General features: G+C 32.9%; 1 protein-coding gene across 1 annotated transcript in view; it reads left to right on the top strand.

Moving 5' to 3' along the window:
* LOC136807177 (NADPH-dependent diflavin oxidoreductase 1-like) overlaps nucleotides 1-11,793 on the top strand; it is a 34,036-nt gene that overhangs the window by 15,220 nt on the left and 7,023 nt on the right. Inside the window, exons 7-8 of the mRNA XM_067063760.1 lie at nucleotides 187-310; nucleotides 493-614. Of these exons, the coding sequence (XP_066919861.1) occupies nucleotides 187-310; nucleotides 493-614 (246 nt within the window). The remainder of the gene's footprint in view (nucleotides 1-186; nucleotides 311-492; nucleotides 615-11,793) is intronic.

The raw sequence follows: 11,793 nt of genomic DNA, 5'->3' as shown, positions 1-11,793 counted from the left end.
TGTTTTGAAGATTCGAATGTTTTTTTTTTCGAAATACTTCCTGGTTCCTTCTTTTAGATAGAAAAATCATCAGCTTAATCCCTTTGAAGCAACTTGTAGAACAAAAACTTCTTTATTCTTTCTACATACTATGCAAGATCTTTCCAATATATTCGTTTATCTTTGATTTTCTTGGACAAACTTTAGGAGATGCTGTGAATGAGCACAACCCATGGACGTGTCATATCAACTCCAATGTAAAAAAGACGGTTGAAAATCATTTCCAAGATGTCAGACTTCTATCGTTTGATCTCACTGGGTCTGATCTAAAGTTAGTAAAAGGAACTGTTTTTCACTACTCGCGAGCAGACATCAAAAGCAGGTTTTTTATTGAGAAGTTGAACGCTTTGTCCTGGATCGTGGATTCTCCATTAGAAGATTGGTCATAGTTCTTCAAACCTAAGTTTTAATTATTATTACACTATAATTTCCAAAATACTCTTCATTTTTCAGATATGTTCCAGGGGATGTTTTGATGATTAAACCTAAGAACCGAAAAGAAGTTCTGGAAGAATTTTTCACACTGGTCAAATGGAATCCTCAAACCAAAGTTAAAATATCTCAAAATTGGCCTGGTGAGTGTTTCAGTTTATTTGTTTTAATTCTTTTAAATCTTTGTTTAATATTAAATTACGGTATATATAAGATATAGGTTACATTTATAAGTTTTGGTGTTTCGTCTTACTTCCGAGCCTTCAAGGGGCTGAACGTGTTGGAAGCCATAGTGTGCAAGGGGGTTCCAGGTCCCACCTAAAAATTCAGGTCCCACCTAACCCTAAATTTCCCACCTCCAATCCAGACTCCCAGATCCCAGCTAAAACTACTATCCCCATGAAAAATTATACTAATACGAAGAAGGTAAACAAAAATTATTGTCCATGATAGGAAGATGCTAACGTATTACAAACACATATTGCCATGCTAATGCTTATATATTGCCAAACACTGCAATGGTTGTATTTAATTTGTTTTCGACAATACAATTGGCTTCTCAAAATAAGAAAGGGTAAAAGAAAACATTCTGGAAAATATTTCCTGATATAGGGGGGTGGATACTAAAATCTAGGATATCATGATGTTTAGTGATGTGGTGGTATACCCAAAACACTTTAAAATTCTTTTAGTACCATTTGGGTATTAAAATACAAAAAAGGTGATATCCAGACTAAAATTTCAGAATTTTTTTAGTTGGTTGGTACTAAAAGTAGTAATTTTATATATTTGATAGATTTTTACACTCTGAAGATGACCTCTTTTTGTGTAGGTCGAATATACAGTTTTTAAATAAAAAACATGACGCTTCTGGTTATTCTTTTTTACCATTAAATTATTAGCCCAAGGAAATATCTTTCAATAATCTTTTTATGATTTTTTAAGAATTTTTGCAATTTTTCGAAAAATAAAAATATTCTCATTATAAGAAAATTCCCATGTTCAATTATGCTTGCATTCAATCAAATATCTTTAATGTTTCCTCAATTCAGAAGCAGCATTGTTTAATAGATTTTTGTGGAAAATAGATATCATCTTGCATAAAATCAGCATTCGCGAGGAAAATGGTTCTGAGAAGACAAAATTTGTCTCGAAAATACCAAAATTGGGTGGTCTTTGTGTCCTAATGTCTTTAAAATATTTAATGCAAGGACTGGCAAGGGTACTAAAATACCACTTGTCAAAATTAAGGTGGTGGTATACAAAAAGTTCTCCAAAATACCTTAGTATGATTCATATTATGACCGAGATTTTGGTACTGATCCCTCCCCCTGAATAAATTACAGTATAATAATAAGAAAGGGAAAAGCTTAGGACAGTAAAAAAATTATTTATAAAATATAACAGAGATAAGAAAAAATTAACTTTCACATTCACCAAAACACCAAAACTCCCACCTAAAGAAATTAACTCCCACCCTAACTTATTTCTCCCACCTAGAACCTGAAAATTTCCAAATCCCACCTAGAAATTTCCGACCCAAAACAGCAAAACTCCCCCCACTATTCTGGGGGGGGTGCGCACTATGGAAGCCGTCTCGTATGAAGTACATTTCCCGTCGTTTCATTCCTAGCCAATCAGATTTCTTTCGTTTATCCATAATTTCTTTTTTCACTACTATCGTCAAAGAATTAGTTTCATTCTTTGTGACAAAAATTCACGTGAAGTACCTTGTTAACCAATAAGATTTCATCATTTCGACAGGGAAAACTATGGTTTAACTCACTAAAAATTACAGTAAACCATATTAGTGCTCGATATTCACTCAGTTTTGGTGTAGCAAAAAAAATTAATAATAACTGAATAGAGCATAGACTAAAGTCTGTTCACGATAAGTGTGCACTCTTTTTTCTTTTACCTATAACTTTTGAAGGAATTCTTCAATCTTTATAAGTTTGGTATCATTGGAAAGATATTAGTAAGTGGAACAATTTGGAATAAAAAAGTCTTTAAAAAAATCCTAAAAACGAAGATGAAAATGAAGAAGAAAAAAATGAAGATCTTGTAGAGAAGTGCTATAACTTTCATTTTCACTGGAGAGATTCTTTGATCTTAGGAGATCATCACTGGGAAGAAATTTCACTAAAATATTTATTCAATATAAAGTTATGATACAAAGTTAATAAGTGATTGACCCCAAAAAACAGCAGAAAACAGCAGAAAACAGCGTTTTTAGACGTCAATCAGCTTATAACTTTGCTTGATATCTTTTGACTGAATGATTATTTTTGAGAAATTTTTTCACAGTGATGATGTTCGATAATCAAGGATTCACTTCAGTGAAAATGATAGCTATAGCACCTTTCTACAAGATCTTCATTTTTTTCTTCTTCATTTTCATCTTCATTTTTAGAATTTGTTTAAAGATTTTTTTATTTCAAATTGATCCATTCACTAATATCTCTCCAATGATACCAAATTTATAAAGATTGAAGAATTCCTTCAAAAGTTATAGGTAAATGAAAAAAGAGTGCACACTTATCGTGAATAGACTTTAGATTACGATTCACGTGAAATTGAATGCATGAATTTCAATGTGGTTACACCCTAATCAGAATTTATGCTTTCTATGTATTCCAAAATGTATCCGACTAAAAAACAATATACTAGTAAAAGTTAGTGTGAATTCACTTTTGTCTCACTAAACAATTTAGTCTTAAAATATACAATTTCTTTTTTGTTATTTTGTCTTATAAGCATAACGTTTATAAGCATACTTAGGCTCAATTTCGGTAAAAGAATAAGCAAAATGCTAAGCATACCTCCAAGCTGAAATGCAAAAAAATCGTGCAGCTTTTCTAAAACGCTGACGTTTTTAGGGTTACTTTTAAAGCTGTTTGAGCTTTCTTAGACCAAAGATTTTCGCCTGCAGCGCCAAATTACAAGAAAAAGTTCATTCTTTGAACCGAATTAATGTTTAAACTTAAAAATTCGAAATTTCCATGAACACAAAGAAAATCAACAAATTGAGGTCTAAGCCTAAAAAATAAGCATAAATTAAGGTTAAAATGAGATTTTGCTAAGCATATTGAGCCTCGACCCGATTTTCCCGTATCCTTATAAAACAAAAAAAGTGTACACGTTTTTTTAAGAACAAACTTTATAAGAACAAAAGGCTTCGATGGCCAAAATATTAAGAACAAGGTAAGAACATTTTAACTTTGTAAACTCTAAACACCCGATTTCTCAGAAAAATGGACAATGCTCGGAAAATGTTCAAAATAAGAACATGTGTAGAACATTAAACCTCAAAAAGTTCGGAACATCCAAACATTTTGGATGATCTTATAAAAAAACGTGTATGCACTTAAAACATAAATATATCAAAATCACAAGAACAACCTACCACACCTCCAAAAAATAGTTCGTTCGTTCGTTCGTTCGTTCGTTCGTTCGTCCGTTCGTTCGTTCGTTCGTTACCAGCTTTTCTCAGGATTGATTCAGAACGTGACGGAGCCCGATTTTTGAGAAAAAATTTATTTGTGCAAATTTGGGCCAAAAACTACCTAAAAATAGGGTTTTTTGGACTTTGTGCATAATCCTGTCATTATTTTTTTCTGATTTTTTGTACAAAGATGGAGGGCAAGATTCTCTAAAGAATGGCTGAAGTGGTTTTTCCCGGAAAATTCTTATTCGCCTTAAAAAACGGATTTTCGTATTTTGGGGAAATTCCCTTTAACCAAATAAGAAAATATAGCTTTTCTCAAAGTTGACTCGTTATTTTTTTCTGATTTTTTGCATAATGATGCAAAATGGCAATGCCTGTGACGGAGCCCGATTTTCGAAAAAAAATATATTTGGGCAAATTTGGGCCAAAAACTGCCTAAAAATAGGGTTTTTTGGACTTTGTGCAAAATCCTGTCATTACTTTTTTCTGATTTTTTGTACGAAGATGGAGGGCAAGATTCTCTAAAGAATGGCTGAAGTGGTTTTTCCTGGAAAATTCTTATTCGCCTTAAAAGACGGATTTTCGTATTTTGGGGAAATTCCCTTTAACCAAATAAGAAAATATAGCTTTTCTCAATGTTGACTCATTTTTTTCTGAATTTTTGCACAATGATGCAAAATGGCAATGCCCAAAATGTGACGGAGCCAGATTTTTAAGGAAAATTTTTTTGGGCAAATTTGGGCCAAAAGCACCTCAAAAGGTTTTTTGGGCCTGAATGGTTTGAGTGATTTTCGTATTTGGGGAAATTCCTTTTTACCATTTTACAGTATTCAACACACAAGCTTTATTTTTCCATTCTGAATTTTTGTACAATTATTGTCACTTTTTTCTTATTTTCATCTGATGTTAATCATTAGGTAGGTCCATTCAGCATGTTGCTTGTTTTTCCCTGAATTTCTTTTATTCAGAATTGAATAATCGAGACATGAAAAATGACTATATTGTAATCTGTTTTCAATGAATAATCTAAAATGTACTGGAGATGAAATGTAGGCGTTAATAATGTCCGCGCTCTTTCTCGAGCGTGATGCGTGATGGAAGGCGGTCGTTTCAGTGTGGTTTACATCCACACTGTGACCAGGTATAAAATATCATTTAGTCACAAAAGTTGCATGGCTTCTCCAAAATCTGAAAAAATAAGTTAAAAAATTTTCATATTTAAAAATTCACCTTTCTAGACGAGGAGTTAAATACATATGGGGGGGGGGTCACACTGGAAAATTAAAGCATGCTTTATTTTGTTGTCAGAAACAAGTGATTAAAGCAGAAAATTTATATGTGACCGCTTCAAGCTATATAATAGCTTGTAAATTATAGAAAAACCTCATTTAAGTACGTCTTTTTATCATAAAGTTTTTGTTTTAAATTTTTCACTCTATATAATTCAACATTTTATTCAGTCCAAAAAAATTGATTAAATTTGTCAGTTTTTATCATTTAATCATGGCAACAACCTGGGAATAAAGTCGACTCTCTCTTTTTCGAATTTTTCTTGTAGCCATAATTTTTTATCTGCAATAGTGATTAAAGCAGAAAATTTATATGTGACCGCTTCATGCTTCCATTTTTATTGAATTTCTTCACCTCTTCCTCACCTTATTTTCCGGTGTGACCCCCCCCCCCCCTCTAAAGTCTAGTTGGTTAGGAACAAGGAAAAAAGTTAACTTTTGTGTAAACCCAGTATGAAGTCAAACACATTGGATACACTTTTTTTGTAAGAACAATGATGTGCAAAAACGTCTAATGACTGAGTTTTAAGCAAGTTTAAAGGTTAAAGTAGTACAGAATTGGATATAAAGCATAAATATTTCAATTCTGACATATAAAAGAGAACAGGTTAAAAACAATTTAAGAATCAGAGTGCCCAATGCATAAGAACAGTCGAGCCTCAATAAAAATTTACTGGTTCTTATAAAAACGTTTTTGGTCTGACATAAAGTATGTATCTGATATGAAACGGGAACAAGAACGAAAGGAATATGTATTCAAATTTAAAATCTTTCAATGAAAATTGTAGTAATACACTTGGTAAAAGAATAAGTACAAGAAAAGTAGAAAATGGTTCAAAAAATGTATTTCAACATTTTTTCTGTACACAGCAACAGCAGGCGCATGAACAAATGATAACCAAAACTCCCACAGCTATTCCAAATCCCACTCCAATCTTGTACTCAGTTGTTTCATCACCACTATCTTCATTGTCATTGTTTCGCCTCACCCTTGATGCAATCAACTCCTCTTCATCATTTTCGTTTGAATCTTTAATCTCCTCTTCTAATTGGTTTAAATTTCTCTGGCGTCCGATTCTTCTTAATGGCTCAATGTTTGTTTGGATGTCTTCTTTGATTGGTTCATTTGATATCGAATGCTCCGAAACTTTCCTGGTCAAAACGACTTGCCAAAAGTTGAAAACACTTATTGCAATAAAAATGCTCAAGAAAAGTCTCGACATTTTCTGAGCTGTTTCCCCTCCGTATCAAGTTTGTACTCGAAGATGATTTTTTTATTTTGAACATTTTTTTTTAATATTCTATGATGCTGAGTAACCTTTAAAGAATCCTGTTTTTAGGGGGAGTCGGACGAGGAACAGTAAATTGGCTTCGCCACATGGAAGAGAGTTTAAATACAAAATGACTAAAGATGTTTCTTTATCCTTTAATTAAAATCTTTGATACCTCGAATAATGGACAAAAGACTTTACATTATTCAACTTTCAGCTTCCCAGAACCCCCTGCAGGAGGTATTCTGGGAAGCTGAAAGTTGAATAATGTAAAGTCTTTTATCCTTTATTCGAGGTATGAAATATCTTAATCAAAAGATAAAGAAACGGGCACAGCTATTGAAATATCTAGAATCTGAAATTAAGTTTATATGAGAAAGAAACTTTTAAATGCGTACGATTCAATCAAAAGCATTAAGGCAATAATTTTGAACTAGGAGGAGTTCAAAAAAAAATGTCGCGAATCTCTCTGAACCTGGTCATTGTCGTTATTCTTGTCAACTTTGGACAAGTCTTACTGGAAAGAAATTTGTTTGAATCAACCAATGGATTACTCGAAGAAAGAGACAGCCAAGCACACGTTCAAGAAGCCAAAGAGACGTCAAGAAGAACAGATCCTGGTGAGAATTTAGGGAGGCCTGGAACGAACCAGATTCACGATTTGAAAGAAAAAGATGTGGAAGAAGAAAGTGATGATGAAGAAGAAATTGCACCGAGAATGAGACGTTCTGATTCTAGTATTCGACAACGGTACACAAATGTCGACAAGAATGAAAAGAAAACATTTCGAGCCGGTTTTGAATACGGTTTTGTTCGTGCTATAGCGGGATTTATTATGGTAATTTTTTATATTGTTTGGATTGCTTATGGTAACAGTAATTAGTCAAGGACTACTGCAAATTAGGATAAATGCGAGTATTTAGCCTAAATAGAATATATTATCCTAACTAGGATAAAATCTATATCCTAATTAGGAGAAAAGGAAGAAAAACTTGATTTATTTAATAAACTTTGAGATCCGCGTCGAGATTTGCATGAATTTGAGTAATTTGAGTAATTTAGAGCCAGCAAAGGATGCTTGAGAAGTTTTATTTCCCAGTCAGCGTGCGTTCAGAAGTTATTCTAAATTCTTTACAAACTCCAAATGTTAAGCATCAAACTTTCTTGGTGATAACTTTGCTTATGTTGATTGTTTTTTAAAGAAAATCTTCAAATAGAGACATAGATAAACAAAACAAGATATAACACAGCGTTATTTACATTTGTTTCAAGTAGAATTGAACACTTTGTACACTTTCATTCACTCAAGCTTGTTTTAAAGATCTTTATTTTTTATGACGGGAAAAGCGCGTAACACATAAAATATTATGTACTATTCCTCCTAATTACTTATTTTATATTCTAGGAAATTGTTTCTATTTTATCTTAGTTAGGATAAATGTTTTCTATTTTCTTACTCCGCCCGCGCTAATAAGAAGTTCACATTTGATTAAAGTTAACCTTCTTTATGTGCATAATTGATTAAGAGAGTAAAGAAGACGCGGATCTGTATCATTCTTCCAATATTTTTGTTTGAATTTTTCACATAGCCTAACTAGGATAAATATTCTAGCCTATTTAGGATAGAAAGCCTAATTAGGATCATTTATCCTAGTTTGCAATAGTCCTTGACTGGTAATAGTGATGATGATGGTTAAAAATAAGGTTTCTGTTGTCCGAAATTTTTTCTAATAAAACATTGAAACAGAATAAAAATAAGGTTGTAGAACTTCTTCGAAAATAATCCTGTTAAATAACTGTTCCCGAAAACTTTCACAATTAAGCACTATTTTGTCCCTAGAGTTGGTATTTCGAAAGTTGTTGGATGAAAAATACCCATGATGCACCAAAAGCCATTTCAATTCCAACTTTTAGCAATATGAACTTTTATATATAGGAACAACTTTTTTTCTTTTATATTTAATACAAACTTTTTTGTCGCGCCTACTAATTAAGAGGTATTGTAAAAAAATGGTATTAAAAAAGCTGATTAAAATGTAAAATGAAAAAAAGGTATTCTGAAAGTGAAATTTCGTATTATAACTTTTAAAAAACTTTTATAAAAAAAATTATATTTTAAATAAATATTCACAATGTTTAAAGATGAGATGAAATAGATAATGAAAATGAGTAATGTATGTTCTTTCTGGGAGCTTCTAAACATCGACCAGAAATGGCGACCACGACCACGACCAGCGACCACAGATAAATTTGGGTTATCGAGTTTATCTGCTCTCTCCACCGTAGAGAACGTCCTAAACAAGTCCTCAGAATACTAAAAAGTGACCTTTGAAGTAACCAGCCATTTTCTTGACAAAGTGACACTATTTGACAAAAATATTGACAGGGTCATTAAGTATGATGTCTGTAAACTTTATTGCACTGAATATTTTAATTATGCTGAATGAGATGCCTTTAGTATGAATAGATAGAACTATTCAGTAGGAAAAAATCTGGAAGGCCAGAGATATGAATCTAATCAATTATTCTAGTGTCTTTATGCTGACAAAATGACTAATTTCGACAGAAATAACAATCTGATGATAAAATACAAAGCTTCTAAAACCACGTGGCTCTAAATAGATGAGACAGGGGTGAGCTTACTATTCCATATGATATATTCAAATGATAAGGGAGACACTCTACGTTGGAGAAAGGGAAAAAACTCGATAACCCAAATTTATCTGGTCGCGGGTTGTGGTCGCGGTCGCCATTTCTGGTCGATGTTTAGAAAATCCCGTTCTTTATACTTTTTCCCACTCTAATACGAGATGTTCCTCTATTGACCCAAGCTTACAAATAGATAGCCTTCAAACTGGGAAGGTTTAGACTACAGACGTTCATTATACCTGTAGTTCAGTATGATGTATATTTTATGATAATATCATATCTGTTACGGCATAATATCAGTTTATTTCGACTACAATTTGAAAACTAGGAAGGCTCAAAGTGTCTATATCAATATTTTGTTAAAAGAACATCGTGTCCTTGTTCTTCGTGTTATGATGGACTTTCATGCGTTATAACTATAGCCTTAACCGGAAAAAGTGAAAAAGTAAGCTGCAAATGACCGGTAGAAACCACGAAATGACCGGTGATTACCGACCGTTATTTGCAGAACTGAAACCTTTTGACACCCCTGTGTCACAGGTGAGCTGGAAACAATAGATTTTCTATCTGTAAAATATATTACATAATTTTTCATAATTAGCATATTTCGCATAATTATCTTTTATCTTTTCTTTCTTTGTATATGTTGGGCAGGGCACAGAGACTGACGCGTTTGTAACTTTTATGACATGTTCAAACTGAATGAAGAAAAAAATACAATGTTTTAGTCTCAAAGAAAATTAAGTAAAATGACAAATTTTGGTCTGAGAAAAAAATTGAAAAAAGTGACAAAAGTTGATCATCCGAAAATTGAGAAAAATTGACAAATCTTAATCTCAAAAAATTGAAAAAAAATGACGAATCTCACATACTGTAAGATTGACAAAAACTGACCAAAAGTGAGTGGAAAGATTGGCTAGAAATTTCTCCGTAAGAATGTAAAAAAAATATTCATTTCAAAAATTTCATAACCTAATCTTAACCTAGGGAGACACGATGCCTGAGCCCAGATGGCTGGTGAAACACGAAAGAATGAACGAGTGGGAAACAAGAAGGAAACCTACCAGGTAGCCAGTAAATGATAGCTGTGTATTAAGTGCCCAAAAATGACAAAAATGACGATTTGTCAAATCAAAGTTAAAAATTGAATTCCATGACTTAACTTGCCACAGGAAAAAATTTTCGATTTCCAAGGTTGGAAATTCAATATTTTTGGGTTGGAAATTTTGGTTTTATAATTGAAGGTTGGAAATTTGAGCGATTACCTTAAGCTGATTTGGAAAACGTAAATTACCCATAGGTTTTGTAGAATAAACCAATGCCCTTGAAAAATCAAGTGAAAAAAACCCATGTAGAAATGACAATTTTCCAAGGCTGGTTGGAAAACATGACTTTTTGGGTGGGAAATTTTTATTTTCCAAACAGTTTGGGAATTGAAAAAAAAGGTCAAAAATCGATGTGAAAATACATATTTTAGTGAATTTAATACCTCAAGTTGGAAAACTAGACTTTTTGGGTTGGAAATTTGTGTTTCTCCAAACAGTTTGGAAAACGTTAAAAATCCATGTGGAAATTTACATTTTTGTGAAATTGAAACTCTTTCGATTGGAAAACTAGACTTTTTGGGTTGGGAAATTTGTGTTTTTCCAAACAGTTTGGAAAACTTTAAAAATCCATTACGTTTTTCTAACCATTTTCTGCGCATGTCCTTGGGAAAACCACAAGCGATTTTTCGCTCAAAACTGTTTTGATGTATAGCAACCTAGATATTAGGCTATAATGTGAGCAGTCAAGCTGTAAGTTTCCGTCAGGTGAGGCGTCTCTTCGGAGCGGCCTCGGTCAATCGCAGTGAGTTCGCACAGTGAAGCACATAGGGTACTTGTGTCATAGTTTCAAATAGTGCCCTGCTGAGCTGTGTGAGTGATCTAAGATCAACCACGTATCTGTGCGAACAATAACGAGAGATTGACCGGGAGCCATCGAGCCTAGGCTAGCGAGTGACTGTTCACAAAAACAAAAACCTTGTTTAAGATCTTTTTTCCACATCTCTGCCATCACTTTTTGGATTTTGGCTTTTTTTTTCAACCTGAATTTTCGAAATTTCCAACCTTGTTTAGCTTGGGTTGGATTTTGGCTTTTTTCCAACTGAATTTACAAAAATTCCAACCTTGTATTTCGGCTTTTTTCCACCTGGATTTTCGAAATTTCCAACCACCTTGTATTTCGGCTTTTTTCAACCTAGATTTTCGAAAATTCCAACCTTGTTTGGTTTGGATTTTGGCTTTTTTCCACCTGGATTTTTGAAAATTCCAACCTTGTTAAATTTGGATTTTTGCTTTTTTCAACCTGGATTTTTGAAAATTCCAAGCCATGGAAAATTTGGATTTTGGCTTTTTCCAACCTCGATTTTCGAAAATTCCAACCTTGTTTAAGCTTGGAATTTGGCTTTTTTCCAACTGAATTTTAAAAAATTCCAACCTTGTTAAATTTGGATTTTTGCTTTTTTCAACCTGGATTTACGAAAATTCCAAGCCATGGAAAATGCAAAACTTCCAACCTTGGAGAATGTCCCACATTTTCAGGTTGGATTTTCCATTGGATTTTATCTTTTTTCCAACTAAGAAAACTTGAAATTTCCAACCTTGGAAATCGAAAATTTTTTCCT

This window comes from Clytia hemisphaerica, unplaced genomic scaffold (assembly GCF_902728285.1).
Source record: "Clytia hemisphaerica strain Z4C2 unplaced genomic scaffold, Clytia hemisphaerica genome assembly, whole genome shotgun sequence".
NCBI lineage: Eukaryota > Metazoa > Cnidaria > Hydrozoa > Leptothecata > Clytiidae > Clytia > Clytia hemisphaerica.
Note: the sequence above shows the minus strand (reverse complement) of the source record. Positions and strands in the feature narration are given on the sequence as shown.